At 43.3% G+C, this 23,048-nt stretch overlaps 1 protein-coding gene across 1 annotated transcript in view; it reads right to left on the reverse strand.

Moving 5' to 3' along the window:
- Positions 1–1,994: 1,994 nt before the first annotated feature.
- Positions 1,995–23,048, reverse strand: part of iqsec2b (IQ motif and Sec7 domain ArfGEF 2b) — a 29,551-nt gene continuing 8,497 nt past the window's right edge. Inside the window, 14 exon segments of the mRNA XM_030055739.1 lie at positions 1,995–2,272; positions 2,274–3,269; positions 3,615–3,664; positions 3,893–4,087; positions 4,261–4,422; positions 4,624–4,723; positions 4,871–4,996; positions 5,106–5,245; positions 6,613–6,779; positions 6,921–7,043; positions 7,416–7,577; positions 8,109–9,160; positions 10,823–11,140; positions 12,112–12,403. Of these exon segments, the coding sequence (XP_029911599.1) occupies positions 2,087–2,272; positions 2,274–3,269; positions 3,615–3,664; positions 3,893–4,087; positions 4,261–4,422; positions 4,624–4,723; positions 4,871–4,996; positions 5,106–5,245; positions 6,613–6,779; positions 6,921–7,043; positions 7,416–7,577; positions 8,109–9,160; positions 10,823–11,140; positions 12,112–12,403 (4,069 nt within the window). The 3' untranslated portion in view covers positions 1,995–2,086.

A 23,048-nucleotide genomic window follows, 5' to 3' on the forward strand; every position in this document is an offset into this window, starting at 1 on the left:
ACCTGAATACAGAATGGGAATGATTTATCCCATAGTAATCGATAAGAAGCCTATGTATAATATAATATGTACATTCAGGTTTATACAGTACAATCCATTCAATAAGTGCAGATATATTCATGCAAGAACAGTCAAAAAGGACACCATAAAAGGAAAAGGCTAGCCAACACATACTCCTAAAAACATCATACCACAGTCTTGAGTTTCTTCAAACAACTCATCTCAATCCTCTTGGATGTATCTTCTTCTTCAGCGTCTCTCACTCAGTAGCCAGTTCCATGGACTTGACATCCTAAAGCAGCCTTCTCTCCTTTGTCCTCATCCACACCTCCTTTCTTTGATCAGAGTATAATTTTCCCTTAGTAATAAATGGCACTGGTGATAATCCACATCAATGCTCTGTTACAACCCCAAAAACTGCAGTAGCAAAACACATACAGGAGGGCCCAGTGACAAAAAGGAAAGATGTATTTTACATTCTTGACTCTTGTTATGTTCTCAAACAAGAGGCCCATTCAGTGGGTTGCTGAGGTGTCAGATAATCTAAGAAGAGATCTCTAAAAGTGGTAGGAGAGGGAGGATTAGAAGAAGGCCATTTCTGACTTAAGACATCACACGTGTGCAAAACCACAAAACCTCATGTAAAAGCGTGCTTATTCAAAACAGAAAAACACGCAATGACTAACTTTTGATGACTGGGAGGAAGTGAGCACAGGTGCCCTGTATAAGTGTGAGGGAATGGCAGCTTCCTAAGAGGAATCTGGGGCATTTTCCAAATTCCACGGCCGGGTTGAAGCCCTTTTGCAATATCAGGAGCCTTATAAAAAGTCAAAAAAATACATCCCCTCTCTAGTGGCAAGTTTTGTTAATCACTCCATTTAAGAAATTGTGCCCCTGTTTGCTCACATTTTCTCCTCAGACAGAATAGAAAAGGAGGATTATAGTTGGTGCGCAAATCTTCTTGAACAAAACAGCCCTAAATCTCAATCATTATTTTAAACAATCAATAATAATAATCATTAAAAAGAGGAACTCAATGGAAATCATGATACTATGGAAATAAATCACACTACACATATTATAACACCCTCATGTCATTATTGCAGACTGAGGGAATTAATGTATGTGCATATACTCTCTATAACCATGTACGAACATCTGCTGATATAATTAATCACTGATCAAAACAATTATTGGACAATATTCATCATACTCATAGCAGGTATATTATAATATCGATACAACAGCAAAAAGCTTCAGAAACATTCAAATATATTATTGTTTGTATCATTAATTCCCACACCCCACAAAGGAATGCATGTAAATCATTATAAAGCCGGGTGGCTTCTGTTGACATGTAAAAGACCATTGAGCAAAAGACTGTCAGAAAACCGTGCACTGGTCAAAAGTTTAAGACAAAGCAAACATATTTGAGGTCTACATTAGAAAAAGCAAAGCAGAATCTGCAAGAATGGACAGAGACATCATGAAGCCAAGTAAATTATTGCAAAGTCAAGGGACATTTTTTGCAACTCTCTGCTATGACTGTTTACAATGCCAAACTCCGCTGGAATGTATTTGGTGGTTTAGTCTTTTTTTTTTTTTTTTTTTTTTTTTTTACATCCATGTGCAAGCAGCTGGTCTCTCTCATGGTCACCTTTGTTCCAGTGTTACCACTTGTTGGTACTGTCCGCGTAAACAGTCTCATGCTTCTGTGTCACACACACTCAACTAGACTTGAAACAATTAAAACTGAGGCTATATACCAACTAATTTAGTTTCAGCTTAAGTTACTGTATATGGCTATAGATTTTTTGATTGTGTGTGAGAGTGTGGGTGTGCTTCTGTGTGCTTGCCTCTAGGATGTGTGCACGTGCCATCCAACCCCCATCTGCTCTTCCTGTCTCTACCTACATGTGTGGGAAGCGGAGGTGAAAGTAACAGAGACGTAGCAAGCTGCGTTTCCTCTTGTCACTAGCGCTGCTGCTGTTGCTTTCTGTCCTGGTCGACCTGGTCCTCAACCTGGCCCTGCCCACCTCCTCCACTCTGTCATCTGACCTCTGACCCCTGTGACTCCACACCCTGCTCACACTACGGTGCTTATCCGGTTGATAGGCTTGGATTTGGAGCTGCCCCCTGTACCTGTCGCTCCAGCCCCCGTCACCGCCGGCCCCTGCTGGGGTTGCCCTGGGTGCTGGGGGGGGTGAGGGGAGAGAGGTGTAAGAGGGGTAAGGGGGGAGGAAGGGGGGGGTAAAGGGGAGTGCGGGGGGGGGAGGGGGGATGGAGGAGAGTGGAGGGTACTGGGGCAGATACGGGGCGGCGGTGGCTGCGTGATGCGCATTGACGGACCCGGATGGTTGATGGTGGGGGAGCGTGCCGAAGATGAAGTGTGTCTGGTGGGTAGAGTGGCTGGCTGGATGTGGCGTATGCACGTGTCCGGGGTGGGTGTGGGAGTGTGCGTGGGGGTGCGGGTGGGAGTGAGACAAGGTTAGGGGTGGTTTGGTGCCAGGGCCGCCACCCCCTCTGACCGAGTGTGTGGGCTGTACGTGGTAGAGCGTGAACTGTGGGTTCTGGGAATGTTGGGAGTGAGGAGAAAGGGGGGGAGGGCAGCCCACCACCATGTTGGCGTAACGAGCTGGGAGCCCATGCTGTGTGAGCTGGGATAGCTGGGAGAGATGCGCCAGCTGCTGGTGCTGGGCGTGCGGGGGGCCAAGCGGTGGCCGACAGGGGAGCGGGCCTCTCTGAATAGTATGAGGCGGCACGCCCTGCATAGGAGAGACAGCTTGGACGTGGTAGCGATGGTGATGGTAGTAAGGTGGTGGTGGCTGCACGGTGCCCGCGTGACAGTACTGTGCATGTAGGGCCTGTATTTTGGAGGGCCCCCCCTCCAACTGGCACAGAGATGAAGGGGAGTGAGGAGGGGGCCCTCCCGTAGTCGGTGGGGGGACAGGTGCGGGGTAAGGTGGCCCCGGTGGAATAAGGGGCCCCGGTGGTTTGGCGCGTTTGCTGCCGAATAGTGACCCCAGGAAAGAGCCACTGTTGTTGCTCCCCCCAGGGCCGCTCCCCACTCCTGCTCTCTCTACACTGCTGGAGACTCCCCCAACTCCTGTCCCAGCAGTGGTGTGTTGCTGCCCCGGCCCACCCCCCACCCCCGTTCCGGGGCTCAGGATGGGGCGGTGAGGCCGGTAATCTTCTGTTCCATAGCAGCCAGGAACCACACCTGGCACTGGATAGCGCTGGTGAGGCTGTGGGCTGCTAATGATGGAGCCCTGGGAGGATAAAGTATCACCAACTTTAGATGAATCACTGGAGCACTGCATAACTCCTGTGGTTACTTACATTAACACACACAGGAAACATCTGTATCTGGAGCTGAAGGGAAGGACATGCTTGGGCATTTTTTGAAAGCACACGGCCATGCAACAGGTGTACAGGTCACTGCAGGCACATGTGCACACATGCACATGCATGTGCACATGGACACCCACTACAACACGCACATACAGACACTGAGCATGCTGAGGTAGGTGTCAATTCTATATTTGTAGCTCTAGTAAAGGGAAATGCAGGTCTGTTAAAGGTTACAGGTCCACAACTAACCCACTGAAACTTACTTCCATGGTACTGTCCAGAGAACCAACACTGTTCCTGCGACCACGTTTCCCTGCACCCCGCCAGGAAGAGTCAGGTTAGCAAAGAGTGGAAAATCAGTCTGTTGATAAGTTTGTTTGATGATATGCAGTGCATAAGCCTCATCTGAGTGACAATGATGCCCAAGATGTAGCAATAGTAAGAAAAGAAAAAACTCATGGCAGAAGCCCTGTTACCCTATCCAATCAGCTAACAGGAAAGAAATGGAGTTGACCCCATAACTAAGGTGTTGTTGTTTCACCTGTCTCCGATAGGTCCCTGAGAGATGAGCTGAGCGCTGTGCGTTTGAGACCCTCTCCTGCAGAGTAGTTGTCGTCAAGGCTGGGCCTTCCCAGAGTGCCATTCACCACATCACTTTTCACACCTACACCTCCTCCAACCACACCTCCAGTCAGCAAGCTGGGCCGCATCACACCTTTCTGTTTCTCTAACTCCGCTGTAAATAAAGACAGAGGGCACAGGGGAACTGAATAATAATCCACATACCGACAAACACCTTCTTCTTCATGTTTCTTCAGCAACATAGGCACTACTGTAATGCCTGTGGAACAGCAATGCAACTCATCAAAGTTGTTGTTCACAATAATGACCAGTAAATGGGCTGCTTACATTCAACCCTGTATTTCTCCATTTCCTGCACCTCTGCAATGCTCTCCCTGAGGTCGCTGACAAAGCGGGTGCGGTCCTGCTGACTTGGTGCCATGAAGACAATAAGGACCTTCCTCTCTCCACCCAGCACTGCTGAGGTCAGGCGAATACCATGAGGGTAATCTAAAAGATAAGGGAAAGGGAAATAGCAGTTCAGGCTTTTGCTATGATATTGCATGTATATATGATTAATATAGAACACAGTTACAACAAAGGCATATTTATCATTGACTCAGAACATGAGGAAGAAGAATCACTGAAAGGGAGTTAAGAATTATTCATTTTTCCTGCAGGAAAAAAAAAATATATAAAGTGCTTTCTCACATGAGTTCTGGAACATGTGCACTTGCATCTCAACCAATGGGAAAGATTGTCTGAAACTGTACGTCACTGAGGTTTTCTTCTTCTGGAAGATCTTGGTCACCTGTTGCACAGCATGGACAGGAGAGGAGGGGAATAAGTTGCTGCTGGCTTTGAATGTGGCGCACACATTTGCACAAGGCTTGTCCATTCACATTGAATTTCTAACAGAAAAATACATGCTGTCCCATAGAAATTGATGATGTCTTACCACCAGAAGGTCATTAAAGAGGAAGACCTCTCGCTGGTGCACTCCTGTCCTCTGAGGTCTGTTAGGATCAGGCACCTCATAGAGCTGGCAGCAACACACCAGCCTACGGTGGGGAAGAGACAGCACCTACGCAAACACATATTGAGAGTCCAAAATGCTATTAGATCTCTTTACCATGAAAGACATAAATGGATAGAACTGTTTGTCTTTACAAAAGTTGTCTCAGAGAACTCACAGGCTTCTTTCCCACAATGACTCTCTCCACCGCCTGCACTTGGGACACATGGTCGTCATTGGTCCGTAGCTCCCACTTCTGAATGCGCTGGTAGATCCCGACCAGCAGGTCCCTGGGTATATCCTGACCATTGTCCACTCCTTAGATTGATATAAGGAAAGGGAATGAGTAGGAAATTATGAAAAGGCAAATGGAATTCAAAGACCAGTGACATTTACAGTTTTCACACACTAGAGGGAGCCAGATTCATTAAAAAGCCAACACAAATCACTACAAAAAGCCAAAGACATGAACATTCGCTTGGTCAATCATAAGACACAAATCACAGTTTAAAAGACATGTATTAAATGGTACATCTTAATACTGATATTATATCTATTTAAAAAAAAACAAAAAAACATTGAGTGTTAAACTAAAGCCCGATTACAAATTCTTAGTAAGTGCATGAATGTACATGTATGTACTGTATGTTGAGAGGGATATTTACAGATGAGTCCTTACAAAATTTAAGCTTGAGCAGGGTGTCTACAGGTGTCAGCGATTTAAATTTCATGCTTTTTGAGGCCTTTTCAAGACAAATTTTAGACATTTTTCTGGAAAAATCACCATTTTGTTATTTGAACAAGCTTTGCAGGTAAGTACTATCTATTTGGTCTTGTGCTAAGGTTAGTTTTAGGTAGGAATATGTTTGATTTTTGACTACATGATTCTAACAGACTCCTTTAGCTTAGATAGCAGCTGTTGCTGGAATAAATCTAACCAGGACTTTTTTTTTTTGTTTTGTTTTTACACAGAACTTGGGACAGTTAAGTCCAAGGATTTTTGTGGATTTCTCTCTACAGATGCTAATAAGTGAACAATCTGGTTTCCATGAGCATGTAAATGTAGTATATGGGAGTAAATTTAAAATTGGTCAAGTGTAGCATATGAGTATACAGAAAATATTAGATTCAGAGTTTTGTAACAGCAGAAATGCTGACTTTCATATGGAAAAGCTTGACTAATTTCAACAACAAAAAATTAAATGATGGCTAAATGAAATTTGATAAAATGTTTATGTAGAAATTAAGACCTCATAAAGTCAGATTTACAGCCTCCAGATATCCAGGAGTGTAAGTAATTACATCTTTGATGCTCTGACGTATTGCTGTGAAAAAATGATGCAGCTGAATATCATAATGTTATTTTTCATGATACTGTATCGATTCCTTAGTCTCCTGTTTCGGCATTTCTATTTGATGTTAATTTACATTTTAGTGAACTGTGTTAAAAAGGTGCATTATGATACTTCTGATTATTGGAATGGGAATGTTGGGACAGCTTGTTTTGAGTCAGTTAGTCAGTGCAGAAAGTTGTATTTTAAGCTCTGTTTATACATTTTCCATCAATTCTGAAGCATGTTGCAATGTATTGTGACACAAATTGTATCATGGCCAGTTTATCGGGAAATGTGTTGTAACATGACGTCTGTTGTGCAAGAGTATGTGTTTTTTGTGTTTGGGAGCACCTCTCAAATTCTTGATGAAGTCCTCTATCTTCATCTTCCTCTCAGCTTTGACGTTGGGGCTGTACATATCTGTGTTGAGGAGGATGATGGCAAAGGCCAAGATGAAGATGGTGTCGGGGTTCTGGAACTGGCGAACCAGGGTTGGGTTACACACACAGTACCTCTGACTGCACAAGGGACAGAAAAAAATATGTTAAAACATCAGTTTTTGACACTGCAGTCAGAGAAACTCGAATTCAGTATATCTTTGGCAAACACCCAGCCTTCTCTCTCCAGTAAACCTACAGTTTCCAGTACATAATACAAACCTGAAAGCCTCTATGAGCCTCTCTACTTTCTGGGCCTCTCCCTGAACTTTAATCTGAGCCTGGAACTTCCTCAGTGCGTCATCCAGGTCCATCCCTGAGAAGTCCATCTCATCCACCACACAGCTGAAACACACACAGCAGAGATCATAGTTAGAGAAACATTTCCTGTCCCACACCCAAAGAATCAGTATCAATCAACTGTCCACCTGCTGTAGACAATAAGCCATGATGTAACATATTACATGTTATATTTTTGTGTGTAGGTGTGTCCCTCCCCTTCAAACTTTGGCATGATCCATGGAAGCTGTAATGTATTGTGTGAGTACTTTAACCCATGTCAAGACTGACCATTTATTATTTTCTTGCTCTGTAGGTGGACCACATGCATTGATCTTGATCTTGTGACACATGTGCCTTACCTCTGATTGAGTGAAAATTAAGTTCTTCCCAGTGTTAAAAAAAATATTTCAAAAATCCAACTGCTCCCATACTCACTCTAAAACATCCTTGTTGAACTGTTTCTGCCGGTTTCCCAGGAACTCTCCGATCATCTGCCTGCTCAGGCCTTTCCTCTCCAGGATGAAGCGAGCAATTCCAACTGGGGTGTCAGATACAAAACCTCTCTCTATCAAGTACTGGATCCCTTTCTCTGGCTTCCTACAGATGGAGGAAAAAAAAGAAACTGTCTTAAGACAGCTCTCACAGTTGAACTGTATGATCACGTTAAAGTCATAATCACATGAAGAATGACTTTCTCAACTTGTTAGCTAATTTTCCATGCTAGAATATTCACCTATTTAACAATAAATCCAAAATAATTTAGTAAATTTTGAATTATTTTTTGCTTGTATCAAAATCACATTACTGTTTCTCTGAAAGCGGTACATCCTCAGTTTTGATGTCATGAGGAACTTGTGGGCATGAATATGATTGTTTTTGAACCCACCCCCCTATCAAATGAAACTGCCTTTTCTCATTAACTGATCTCCCATTGGTTTATTGGTTAACACTTCTGAGAGATTCCTGCGTAAAGCCCTGCCTCAAAAAAACGGAAACACATTAAATTCCAGAGGCAAAATGATCTTAGAATGCTGTCACATTGCAACTTTAAAAATGGTTATTCATCTTCCAGGGTTTGCATGTTTCATGACAGGATGGCCTGCATTCTGATCAATGCTGCAGTCTTACTTATTGAAGAGGTTGAGGCCTATGCGGTACTGGCGTCTCTGCACCACATCGTTGTTGAAAGGTGGAGAGTCCCAGCTGTGGCGGCTTTCCCTCTGGTAGGTCTGCTTGCCCAGAGGAGGCAGTGGCTCCCGCAGGCTGTCCTGCGACGAAGAGCCCGAGCTGCAGTTGACCGTCTCGTTGGAGTTGGTGGTGGAGTTGAGCGAGTCGTTGTCTCCATCAGAACAGCACGGCTGCTCCAGACCCCCGGGGGGCAAAGCTGTAGAAGAGGAGGAGGACAGAGGGGTGGTGGGAGGCTGCTGGGGGGAGGAGGAAGAAGAGGGCGTGTCGGGGTACTGATGGTGGTGGATAGGGTGGTGGTGATGGTGGTGGTGTGCCACGTGGTGAGGAATGTGTGTGGGGAGGGGTCTGCCAGGGGCCCGGGTCTGACCCTGGGCGGCGGCTGTGGAGGAAGGGCGGGTACCTGTATTGGGGGAGTGTTTGAGGGTTCCCTGAGGGGAGCCAGTCCCAACTCCGGGTTCCTGCTCATAGACCAGCTGTCTGCTCAGGGAGCCACGGTCTGAGCGGTCACTCATGTCCACTGAGCTGTCACTGGGCGGCTCGATGGTGAGGAGGGGCAGATGGGCGCCCCTCAGTCGATAGTCTCGGCACTCAGTGCAGGGGGTGCTGCGACGACTGTTACTGCTGCCCCCTCCTTCAGTGTCCCTGCTGTCCTCACGGCCCGCAACACCCCCACCGGGACCCCAGTACTCTGTGTCTGTGCTGCTGGGGGCCCGGTCCAGGGACAGCGGGGAGGAGGGCATGCAATCATCCATGTAAAGGGTGACATCGCTGTACGAGGTGGCTGTGCTGTCCCCGTGCATACTGAGTCCTCCTCCGCCACCTCGGGCTCTGTCTCCCAAACCTCTCTGGGAGGATGGGTTGCTGCTGCTGCTCCATACACACTCCCCAAAGTCCTCGCTGATGCCCCCACCCTCCCTGCTGCCCTCCTGGGAGTCATCGCGACCCGCGCGGCAGGTAAGGGCGTCATCTATGGAGTCAGCTAGGGACTTCACCTAGGAGAAGCATACAGGGAGTTTCTAGTCAGACTGAATGTGGAGTTAAATGTGTAAAAGCAATGTGTATTAGGGCATTTCTATAATATGATGGCTATGTTTGTCATCAATTAGATATTGATACTAAGTGATTTGTCTTAGTCTAAATCATATTTTGGATATCATAATATTGCAATATTAGACTCTTCTAGGTTTTCTATTACTCTACCTTCTTTATTAATCAACCTTTTTTTTTTCATCAAAAAGGACACAATGTCCATAGATGCAAAGCCTCTTTATTTGCACTCATGGTCTGCAGCCTACACTGTGTTTGGCAGATCTCATATACAGTATGTCCTAGTTATTTATTTGCTGGCAGGCACAGCTTGCATTGTAAGGTGCTATGTTTTGACATTGTCATAGACTTTTTGAAAAGAAACTGACTCGCTTAGAAATTCAGTGACTAAGAGGCAAAGGGAACATGAATACATCCCTTCAAATTAGTGAAAATGTCAGGTGGGCTGGGTTGGTGTAGAAAACACAATCAGTTATGCTACATTTCAGTACAACGCATATTTTACATTTTAATAACAGAGAGGCATGCATCCACCGGGACAGACTAGTGATGTTGAAGTCTGTGGGGCTCTGCAGACTAACAATCATTAAGTTACACTGGGATGTCCAGTGCATTTTTTGCCTCTCTGATCACTTGTGGGGGGGAAAAAAACCCAGTCCATAGTCCCCACATGCTTCAATTCTATTATCCCTGTCCACATGAAATTGTCACCCACATGTTTGGATGACTACCAACCCACAGCACTCACCCCGATTGCTATGAAGTGCTCTTAGAGACTAGACCTGGCCTTCATCAAAGACACTATCTGCCCCCCACACTCACCCACATCAATTCACCTACTGTCCTAAAAGGTCTATGGAGGATGCCATTGCCATTAGGCTGCACTTTGCCCTGACCTACTTGGAACATAAAAACACATACAGCTGGATGCTGTTCAGTGAGTACACCTTTGCCTTTAACATCATACACCTTAAACTCTCCCTCTATAAGTGGACCCTGGACTTTGTGACCAGCAGACCTCAGTCTATAAGGTTAGAAAACCACTCCTCGTCCACCCTGACCCTCAGCACAGGTGCCCCTCTTTACCCACAACTGTCTGCCAATTCACCACTCAAACTCAATAATGAATTTTATGGACGACACTTCCCCATATTCCCCATATCTACTCAACGGGGTCAAAGTGGAGCTTGTCCCTAACTTCAACATCAACGAAGATCTCCTTGACATTAAACATCCACTTTCTGTGGCATGGTAATTGCACGGCAGCAGACCAGGAGGCCCTGCAGCAGGCCACCAATGTGGCCCAGCATATCACTGGTGCCGAGCTCCCAGCCATAAAAGACATTTGTCATCAACAGTGCCTGTAGACAGAGCATCTCAGCATCAGCAGAGATCCCACACACCAAAACAAAAGCCTGTCCTCCCATATCATCAATATCGAGGTATTTGGTCAAAGATATTGTGATATTTGTGTGTATCACCCAGTGCTATTTGTGATACTGTTTTTCTATGATTCTTAATCAAAACTCATTGTCAGAAACTTTATCTAAAGTGTTTATGCTACAAGAATTTAAGGCAGGATCCCATCAAACAAATAAAATCCATACCTGTTTTGAGAAAGAGTCCTCTAGGTGGGTGTAGTCTCCAGGGCGGTCTGCATCTGGGGAATGAGGTGGTCCAATGGCCACACTGTGGGTGAAGTTGGTCTGAGTCTGGGCCTGCTGCTGAGGCTGACGCTCATCAAATGAATACTGCAGTCTCATGTTGGACAGGATGATGCGGCGTGTCATGCGGCTCTCAGAGGCGGAACTTCGGAGCCGCTCAAAGTTCTTGTTCATGCGGTACTGGCGGAAAGCCGTCTGAATGGTCCTAGCTGCTCTACGACTTACAAAGGAGCCACCATATTTCCTCTCCAACATCTCCACCTGGCAAACGTGATAAAGAGGGATGACATGATGGTGAGGAAGAATAAACAAATCATTGCTTGATGTCCTGCATCCATAAACCCCCTGAGAGTCTCATCAACTTTAATTGTTGCTGATGCCCATGGTTTTCAGGAAACGTCAAAAAAGACATTGTCAAAAATTTGCTGCAGAATTAACAGGACACGCAACTACTCAGCAAACCTTTTTTTTTCAGTGAGAGGCACAACTACAGTGCAAGGCACAGCGTAGCTGATCTTATTTAGATTTAGTGATTGGTAAAAGTGTATCATTTGCTACTACGGAGAATCGAATGGGTTGGGGACAGTTTGATACCAAGTAAAAAATGAATCCTGTTTGTCTGAGTGTGAAAGTAAATAATTAGCTCTCTCTCAAAAAAAAAAAAAAAAAAAAAAAAAATGATCTGGCTGTTTCTTACATCTTCAGGTCTTCAAATAATTATGTTTACAGCTGCATGATATGGAAAAAATCAAGTATCATGATATTTGTGATTGAATACCTTGATATTGATATTTTTTTTTTTTTTTTTTTGAATGAAGATGCTGACCAGGCAGGAAGAGGCAAGTAATAGAAAAGCCACAGTCTACTAAGTTCAGAAAATTGCATCCCTTTACTGAAATGCAGCCTTTAAACAGGAAAAGACATTATTACCTACCTATTACCCATTTTTTATGCCATATTACAATATTCTGATAACCAAAATCCCAGATCATATATAGTCTTACATCATGATGTTGATTTGATATCAATATATTGCCCAGCCCTGTTGTGTATGCATTTTTAGGTGTCTAAGGTGTTATCTTTGTTGTTTTTAAATCAGGGACCACAATGGCAACAAGACCATGCCTTTATTGTGTTGTCTTTCAAAAACAAGCTGAGATGTCATCTTGCATTATTGTCAAATAAACGGAAGAAAAAAAAAAGTAGACCAACAATATCCCCAACAATAATACCTTTTTGTCCTGCAGGTCCGTTGAGAGTTCATAGCTGTCTGAAAGGGCCTTGCATCTCTTGTTTTCCTCTTCCTCTTGTTTGCGGAGGGCCAGGCTGGCAGGCTGATGTCGTGTCCGCAGTGCCCAGGCCAAGCTTGCTGAGCTGGAGGCTGCCACACATGGGGCACCCCTGGAGCCCAGGGGAGTGCTGCTGTTGTCACTGTAGCGCTCGGAGCCGTGCAGGTAAGGGGCCTGGCTGTAGGAGCTGTCTGCGTGGGTGCCCGTCTCCGGACACTGGGACTCCCCTTCCACACTGGAGGAGGAGACGGTGACACAGAATAACTACCTTGCAAAATATTACAGCAAACACTTTGTAGTGTGCCAAGTGTAAACTAGAAACTTAATAAATTGTATTCCAATCACTGAACATGTTTATTTTGAGGAGCTCACAGGTGAGAGACTTACATGTAGACATTAGAGCGCCGAAAGGTTAGCAGTCTTTTAGTGGATCTCATGAGGGAAGAGTGTCACATGCAACAGCGTCACAGACAGACGTATATATTCTCCTTTATCTCTTGAATAGCTATACTATCTGTTAGATCATGGCAGTGCACGTATGTAGCAGCACCAACCCCACCACTTGTACGTCAAACAATAAAATATCATCTCATCAGAATATCCCATTAGCTCAAAATACATTTAGTGCCTCAGACTTAACTACATTCCTGTTCTACTTTTTCAGTGTCAAAAGGTGGACAAGTTACTGCCCTTTATTGCTCTGTCCCAAGTTCAAGGCAAATCCAAAGAAGAGTTAATATAATACTGACTTTAGCCAGACTTACTAGTGTTTATGTACTCTCTGTCTGTCTGCCTGCCTGTCTGTCTCTCTCTCTCTGTGTCTGTCTGTCTGCCTGCCTGTCTGTCTCTCCCTATCTCATTTACACAGCATGGGAAGCACACTTTTGAGCAGTTATTACTCACAAACATTCCTCCATTGCCACATACTAGCAATACTATACTGACAGGAAAGACCAGGTTATTATGTGAAACAGCTGGGCTAAAACAGGCACCTGCGGCTTAGGAGTGCCATGAAATATTATGAGCCAAAACACACACAGAAAACATCTCCTGTCAGAATCACTCTCACTCAGCAACAAAGCAAGACCTGCAAGTAAAGACACCCATGGCATAGGGCGGTAATCACAAAACTTATCGGGTTGCAAGCATGTCCAAAAATCCTCCAGTGTCCTGCTGTGTATTTTTTCCCCATGACAAATATCCACTCAGAGTCACTTAGTCAGTCTGTGCTTGGGAACAACAGCAGTCACATGCTCCTGCCTACATTTCCTCCCTGTCTTAGCCGCACCCCCTTCTGTCTGTTGTGCCCTGTCCCATTACAAGCCACACAGTAAAAAGGCAAAGTTAGGGATGTGTGGGAGCCGGCTAAGTTATGAGGACACATTTACATTCAGCACATGACATAGGCAAAACTTGTGGAAAACCAGTCCTGATGTAGTCCCCCCCCTGCCCTTTGCATTGCATAAACCCTGCATCACACATTGATGTAGATGAAAACAGGACAGGGATCATGCCCTGTTGACTTTATAAGGCCATATTGCGGTGAGCGTGAAAAGCTTTGACCAGTGACCCCCCGCCCCCATGCCGTCACTGTTCCGTTGAGTTGCAGGGATTTCCTGTGTTAGTGTTAAGCTGGTAGAAGATATGACAACAAGAAAAAGGCTTTTATGGAGAGCAAACAAACAACCCATGTAGATTTTATGTAAGTTATATTGATTTGTAACACTCAGATTTAAATAGCAACATCTCAGGTCAAGGTCAATGCACAAATCACAACAGAGGGAGTGGAGAATGTTGATAATACTGGGTCTTTCAACAGTACTTCCTGTGCCTTCAAGCAGTGCATGACCTGGCTAAATTATTGTAGATTCTACAACAATACTAAGGATCCATCTATTATGTTGCATAACACAGGAATCATGCAAAGGCCCAGTAATGAAAAGGCACAGCTCTGACATCTGCTGGAAAGTTCATATCATCACAGCTAAGTTCAGAGAGTTAGCAGTCTTTATGAAAAACAAATCCATGTATTTAGATTCACAACCAGGGAATTAAACAGATCATTAATAGCTGGCGTTTTGTTTTCATTCTGTGGGAAAATCAATAACAAGCAACAATTTATTGTATACATCTCTGCCTTCTCTTGAAAGCCTTTTTTCTGCATGCATCGTTTATCATTCCTCCCCCTCTGCTCCTTAAATAGAGAAGCTGCGAAGAGGGAGGGGGTTGCTTGGTGACGGTTGCTGTGGGACCTTTGTGGGTGGTGAGGCAGTTATTAGGATGAGAAGCGTAGTTGCCATGGCAATGTATTGACTGTTATCACTGTTTAGGTGGGTGTCGAACATGCCCCACAGGTTGTGAATGACGGTCATCATAATACTTAAATTGCAATGAAAACAATTCACATATCTCAACATATCTGTGCGGTGTAAATCAATTAGCTGCATTCATGAAAAACCAGAAACCTTAATTATCATGTTTTAGTGTTATTGCTGATTTACATGCTGTGTAAATCCTGCCTCCTTTGGAGCTGTTTAAGTTGCTCCTTTTAAGGAATGGAAACTAGCCACACGAGTGCCTCTGCTCAGCGCCAACAGGTAGATACAGACAGGGACACTGCCTTCCTGCAATGTCCTGCCATGCACATCAGCAGGAGCAGATGGTATTTTCATTCAGCTGGCTCTCATACTAAACCGAACCCTCATGTGAGTCAACATTAGGGAGCCAAAAGGTTTCTCATATATATATATTGGGTGAATGCAGCTCACCTACATAATGTGTCTGATTTTAGCCCCACACCTTCAAATGTAAAGGTTAAAAGGGTTAATCTGAAGATATAGGACACTTCAGTCCAAATTTGTGAACATGAGCATGAACATGAACTGTCGCAGAAAGTCACAACTCTGATATCTGACGTCCTCAGGAGACATCTTGTAGAGCCACTCTATTATCAGTGAGGCCGACTATGTGGACGCTGTGATAGAATGTCTATAATAATAAAAGAACTTCTATAATAATAAAATAACTTCTATAATATCTATCTATCTATCTATTAAAGTATAGTAGCCTATATTAAAAAACTGCCCAAGACTATTGAAAAAGCTGAAATAAGTTAAGTAAATAAATTCTGTTTTAGCATGCATTTTTCCTGTGTAGGGCCCAATATCCTACCTCCCAGTGCACATGCATTAAACATGACTTTCATTTTGGTTTTGCCCGCAGCAAGAGCGAGGCAGTAATAAGTGGTGAGAGACAAGGTGAGGATGATATACGAGTGAAAAGTTTGTTGTATAAAACATGAGTGCGGCCATATCACAGCTGGCATCTGGACCTCATTACTTATGTAAGGAGCCCTGTATTCCTGTTACAGTGCCATGGAGAGGTTCTCTCTTGTGGCACACTCATAAGGAACAGCCCTGTGTTTCGCTACCGTCCAACATTTAATTGGTGCTGAAACAGATGGCAAGAATCTAATAAACAGGACAGTGACCGCTGACAAATATGAAGAGAATAAGAAAAATGGGCTTAAATTAAGAAGAGTGTTGCAGAGAGAAGGCGAGAGGCGAATTTGAGGTGTGTTCAGTGAAGTACAGTGTCAACTCTATGCCGTCTTCTGCCTCCCGTCCCTCTCTCATACATTATTGAAATGCTGTCAGTGTGTGTGTGTGTGTGTTTGTATGTGTGTGTGTGTGTGTGTGTGTGTGTGTGTGTGTGAGAGAGAGAGATAGAGGGCCAGCAGTAGGTCTGACTGTGCCATCGAACCCACAGCAAGACATGGAGGCTGGGGAAATTAACCTCTCAGCTGCCTGCCATGGAGATGCCAATAATTATATTGATCCGTCTGTTAACTCATTTCTGACTGACCATAGACACACTTCTCTTTTCTCGTATCCGCTCCCATCTCTTCATCCTTATCATTTATGCGTCAGATTTGCCATCCCATTCCTGTGCTCTCCCTAGAGCTGAACAATGAATCAAAATATTTTTGAAATCACAATATGGTCAAGTGCAACATCCAAATCACAGGAGCTGTAAATTTATGATAAAGGTAAAATGTGTGACAAAACACCATTATAAATCAAATCGTGTGGTGCTACATAGATGGCTTGGCCTATGAATTGTATTGTCCAGATGGAAGAAAACATGTTTGTTTGTTGCAGGCCCCTTTTTTTGTTGGTAAAAATGAAAAACGATGAAGCAAAACTGACCATCCCCACTACATTGTGAATCATATCACAATCGCAGAATCTGTCAAAATAATTGCAATATCATTTTTTACTATTTTGTTCAGCGTCAGTCTCTTACAATACATCACACACATAAATCATGTAAATAACGAGAAGCAATTCAATATCATCAACGCTGGTATCTGAATAATGAAAGGAGCATCAATCCAGTTAAAACTGCTTCCAAATAGCCTATAATGTGATCCTGAGTAATTACTTAAGTGATGTGTCATCATCATCATCGCCACACAGGTCTCATCTTGAAATGGAGAGATATACACAGTGAAATCCAGTTATAATAACTATTACATGGGGAGCTTAAACTCTCTTGAACTTAAATTATTGAAGGACAGCGAGATAAAAACACTGTCTGCCATGAAAATAAATGAAAAGCTGAAAAGGGCCATATTCTCCTTGTCAAGTATGATCCCATTCTCACAAATGGCTGAACTGAACAGAAACAATCATATCATTCATGGCTCAGATCGCAGCATTCCTCTGCCACCAACACGCTGGCCACTTCAATTGTTTAACCATGAGCTTCCCATCACACACGCTGCTCACTTCTCTCACTCTCCGGCCCCAGACCTCAATTTTACAGCTCAAGAAGGCGCTACTGAGTTGGTAGGGCTTCTTTAGTATATGCATACATCAGATAGCCTTTGTCACTGGACCATATGAAAGAAGGAAGAGATAAACACTCATAGACATCTGTGGTTTTTTTTTTCTAAAGTGTGGCACTGATGATGGTCTAGCAGGTTACTTAGACAGGTATGTGTTCTGTCATCTAAATGGCATGCAGAAGCTGCTGCTAAAGTAACTATTAGTGGACAACTATCACACTTCTCCATTCACGTAGACCTCAGCGTTACACGCCACCCCACCCTGCTTCTATCTTTACAAACCATATGACATGTTGGAAGTACTTCTAAATACAGACACTCGGTCATTATCAGCACTGCACATTCAACAGACACAATTCACCTGTGGATGAAGACTTTCTATGAATATTTTTGTCTTTTTTATGCACTGAAATGTCTCAAAATTTCTCAAAATGCCCGTTACAAAGCAGCTACATAAACAGCTGCATAAAATATAAAATCTATATAAGATACATGTATATGTGTTATCACAGGTCACAGAACTGCAGCACTGTAGTTTGAGTCTTTCAGTGCAGGCCGTGATACAAACATCCTCGCTCAGCAAGTAGAGTCACATGTTACTGGAATCAAACTTTATGAGTGTCTGCAAGTGAAGGAAAAAGGAAAAGTGAAAAATTCTGAGTTCTTACCATGCTGCTACTGTCAAAGAAAGGTCCCACACTGACTGGTGGAGTGTGATAACAAACACACCCTCTCCTTCTGCCTCTCTCTCTCTCTCTCTTTCACTCTCTCTCTCTCTCTCTCTCTCTCTCTTACACACACACACACACACACACACACACACACACACCCCATTCGCTCTTGCTCACCCTGCAAAGCTGTACAGGCTACATTCTTGACAGTCTTTTGACAGCTATGAACTTCCTCCACCCTCCCCGCTCCTGATCATTGACACAAGCAGTCATTTTATTACACGACAAACAAAAACACACGTCACAGCCGACAGACAGACAGAGAGAAATCCACGTGGAAGTAGTGCATTGCATTAATTAATGACTGGAAGGAAGCAGGCAGAATATATGAGAAAGAATGCATTGAGTTGTATGTCTTTTTTAAAACCTTGATTTTGAGAAAATAAATCTTATTATATGACAGGCTCTCCTATGGTTACCTGTGCTGTACTGAAAGCTGAAAGTGAGGACACACTAGTAACTCACTCAAACAGTGCAGATAGACAATGTTGCCTTTAATAGAGATGGATTTTGGAAACTGAAACAAAATCAACATAAATAATATGAGCTAGATAGGGTAAAAATTGTATACCACTGGTCACTGGTCATCTATACTCAATGAAAATATTCTCATATATTCTGTCATATGTATTTAAGGGTAAGATAATTATGCCCTCTGTTGTTCAGTAGTTTGTACTGCTGTGCCACGTATAGTCTGCAGTGAGTGAGAACTGAGGATTGCATGAGAAACAAAAGTATTGTTGCAATACGGTGCAAACTGTGTGAATCTTTTCAATTAGATAAACTTTAAAAAAAAAAAAAAAAAAGCATGGCTGTCAAGCTAAAAACAGGTTTTTCTTAGTTCCTGAAAGCTGACACCACGCTTTCACTCAAAAACAGCGACGGTCACTTTGTAGATTAGCGTTATGCAACTAGCATTGATTAGTGATATCTATGTATGTAGGTCAATATACTTTTTATATTTAAGTTATTTGTGTGTGCAGAAGCTATATCCTAGTATGGCTGGAGCAACACGGAGCACAACAGGAATTGCACGTCAAATAATTCACTTTCAGACACTGGAAATATGAAATATTTTCAGCAACTAGAGAGCTTTATTTTGGTCAAAGTTAAGGTAACAAGATCTTAAAGGTCTTAAATAAACAATTCATATATAGACAGACAAGAGAATAAATAACATGTATAAGTAAACAAAAGTAATGTTAAACAAATTACATACATTTAGACATACGGTTAACCTCTGTCACATAGGAGCCTATAGCTGTTCTACCACTGACTAATCGTGGGTGACAGGACTGCATAGCAATTTGCACGGATAACAAATAATGACTACTGAGCACATCCAAACTGACATGACTCAACTAGTATGTCCAGGATAAGCATGAGTGTGACAGTAATGAGCAGACAATGGCTATGTGTCCTGACAGCTTGATATGACTGACAGTAAACAAGTAAACAGTGAAGGAAACAGAGTGGAGGCAACGTCAAAAGTCTTCCAAATGTAAATTAGCGGAGAAAGCATATGATATATGAATAAATCAACGGTACCACGAACACTGACTGTCACTGTGAAACAATACGTTGCATGCATCTCTAAGAGCTGAAATCCAGCTCAGCTTGGTGTCTTGTCTTGTTAATACACAGTGTGGTCTCCGTTTCCTGGCAGTAAAAGTGTGTTAAGTCTTTTCACAGGTAAATGGTCGAGAGTGACTCGTCACACCTCAGCTCATCGAGAGGAGGGGCTGCTGCAGCCCGAGGCAGGGCAACAGAACTGATGGGCCCCCTCGTCCTCATCCTCCTCTCTTGGGAAGCAACAGGGATGAGTCAAGACACAGGTAGACAGACAGGAAGGCAGACAGACAGACAGACAGGCAGAAAGACAGAAGCAGAGCAAAACAGAGAGAAAAACAAAGAGAAAGACAGAGAGTGGAAAAGAGTGTGAGACAAATAAACAGAGAAAGCAGATAGCCAAGTTGGTGGAAATTTGGCAGGTAGAGCTGGATAGAGAGGCCTGCATTATCATTTAAAACAAAAATACCTACGATGAAAAGAATGAGCGAGCTTTTGATCTTCAAAAAACACTATTCAATCTTTGAGCTCAGTGCTCATGTACATTTTTGATCTTTGTTATATATTTTAAAAAAAACAAACAAACAATGTTTTCTGTATACTTTGAGCTCAGCGCTTATGGTCATTACAGCCTGCAGCTGCCATTAGGTGGCAGTGTTGGAGCATCAGGCATGGATGTGTCTAATAACATCAGCTGTTGAGGGACAAATAAGAGAAGGAGAGAAGAGTTGGTGAGAATTCGCCAGGTTCACTTGTGACTCAGCCCACCTTAGCCCCTGTTTTATTGAAGATGACTGCTCTGTCTCTCTCCCTCAGTGACAAGCTGCAACTTCTTCAAGCTGATAGGAAAGCCTAGCTCCCTTTATTAGTCACATCTGTGAGCAGCAGAGGACTAAAGCACGGGTGCCTGGAAAGACTGGAGAGGAGCATAAAGGGAGATGAGGTGGGGAAAGAGTGGAGTAGTGGCTTTTCATATAGTGAAGGAATGGAGGGTGGAGCAGGCAAATATAAAGAAGGAGGTGATGTCAGTCATGTGGGAGAGAGCCTCTGGGGCTTACAGGAAAAGTTTGGGATTCCCACAGTTTTGTTGTAAGGTTTCTTATCGGGGTTTAGGTTTTAAGGGGATTTTATTTTTGGATCAGGTTTTGGAGGGGGTGCTGTATTTCAAGCCCCACGGTGGCCCTTACCTGTCCTCCTGCTGTAAGCTTTTGTCAGTAGAGGGGCAGCAGTACTGATGGAGGCTGACGAAGCTGTGAACAGTCAGACTGGTGGGGAAGAGTGTGGCATAGGCAGCGTTGCCCGCTGCAGTAGGGGTGGTGGGAGCAGAGATGGGCTGCCCTGAGATAGACGGCGGCCTGACACTGACAGGGAGGAGCAGAAACGGAGGACACACAGAGACACGGAGAAAGCAGAGAACAGACACACAAAAGAGTCAGCACATAAGCGAAGATGAGAGAGAGACAGAGAGACAGTCAGAGAGAGAGAGAGAGAGAGAGAGAGAGAGAGAGAGAGAGAGAGCGAGAGAGCACTGAATTGAGGCAGGACATTGACAGTGAATCATAGAGCAGCAATGGTAGTACATGGAATGACAAAAAGCAGTCAACAGGAAAACAGAGAATAAGAGGCAGGTGTGTGACGATTTGCACAGATTGCGTCAACGGCAACATTTTGCAGAGACAAACACCGTAAGCTTGGCTGAAATCAACTCGGCTCCTGACAGGTTGCAAGTGGCATCTGTTTGACAGCCCTGCCTTCAGCTTATATTGACAAGGAGCAAGGAGAGTAGAGGTGGAAGGCAGCTCAACTAGATGCCTGCTTGACATGAGAGACTGCATGCAAAGAAATATTGAAGAACAGCGCCATTAAATGAAAGGGAGAGGCGTTTTTCATTCAATTAAGTTTAACCACTCTAATGGCCCATGTAACACGCTATTAAACTGGACTATTACAGTGTGAGAGCTTCCATGGATCCTGCATAAAAATGTGAAACCACTTGTAAGTGTACATCCAACACAAAAGCCTCTCCAAGTCATTCTGCTATCCCTCTGCTGGGTTGCAAATTAGAGCCGCTCCATTCTGCAGAATGTGTGTGAGCAGCTGAAGAAGGGCGAGCAGTGGTTTTGATTAGCATGTAAATGGCAGGCTTCTACTGGGGCCAGCTGCTGTCAAGGACACACAGTCTCTGTCATTTTAGTGTGGAAACACTGAGAGAGAGAGAGAGAGAGAGAGAGAGACAGATAGACAGACTGCCACACCAGCCACAGTTTTACGGCCAGTTGTGCCAACTGCAAGATGAGACAACCAAATAGGATTGCACATCTATTTCAGATCCCTGTATTATTTGGTGTCACTGAAAAATAAATGACTTCATCCTGCTTTTATTGGAAGCGAGAGGCAATAATCTATTCATCCAATTGATCATGTAAATGGAACAACAGTTCATATTGGACAGGATGTCTAATTGAACTGGCGAAGTCTGAAGGTGGCAGGGTTGAAGAAGACATCCGTGTAGCACATTGCATGGGGCGGTTAGCAAGAGTTAGGGGCTACCAATCAGACGAGAATGAGAGTGGTTTAAAAAATGAGTATTTAAGACTACAATAATGTAGGGGGAGCATTTGTTTGCTTGGCACAGATGATAAAAAGTTCCAATTAAAGGAGAATAACCTGTCAGTGGCTGTTTTAATGGAGCAGCGTGTGGAAGAAGAACTCCAGGTTCATTCCTATTTATAGGGATTAGATGGGGGTTGTAAGCTATGCGTGCCTGGATAAAATGGGGCTTGGGTTTAATTTGCTGGCACAGATTCAGTATTGCCTTAATTAAAGGCTGAGAAACAATAATAAGACACTAAGGTGACCTGTAACTTGCCATTGCACTTTAATTATGCCACCATAATTCAGTTATAATACAGGGCAGAGAAATTAACGTAACCAAAATACTACTAATGCTAAAACTAATACTGATACTACCACTTATACTAATGCTAACACTTATACTGTTGTATTAGAATCAGTGTTAGAATTATAATAGTATTATTAAGACTGATACTAAAGCAAATTCTAGCACCAATGCTAACACTAATGCTAATACTAATACTATTACTAATACTAATGCTAATACTCATACTAACACGTATACTAATACTAACACTGACATTACACTAAAACTAAGACTAATGACACACTAATATTAATACTAACATTACACTGATACTCATAGTAAGATTACAATAATACTAACACTAATGTTACACTAATACCAATACTAACGTTTCGCTAATACTAACATTACACTACTACTAACCTGAACACCGGCACTAAAACAAAACTATTACTGGGCTATTTGCAATACTAACACTACACTAACACTAATACTAATACAAACAGTAACACTAATAACAATAATAATACTAACTCTGGCACTGATATTAAAACTGTTGCTCATAATCATGTAAACATACAGGCACATTGATCCGTTCAGCTCTGGATGGCTGTGTAAAGTGTAGCAGAGGTGCTGTTATGTAAGCTGAAGCCATGCTTGTGCACAGTGTGTTGTCATACACTGCCAAAGATTTGTATTTTTTTTTTTTTTTTACCAGCAGTAGCTAATGCGTACTGTTAGAATATCCCCAGTGTGAAAAGTGTTAACAGGCTCATCTAGGATCTGATTTCTGCTTCATTAGCAATTATGTCTCAATCCCTGAATACCACAAAAAAAGGCAGACGTATAC

This window comes from Myripristis murdjan, chromosome 7 (assembly GCF_902150065.1).
Source record: "Myripristis murdjan chromosome 7, fMyrMur1.1, whole genome shotgun sequence".
In the NCBI taxonomy this organism is placed as follows: domain Eukaryota; kingdom Metazoa; phylum Chordata; class Actinopteri; order Holocentriformes; family Holocentridae; genus Myripristis; species Myripristis murdjan.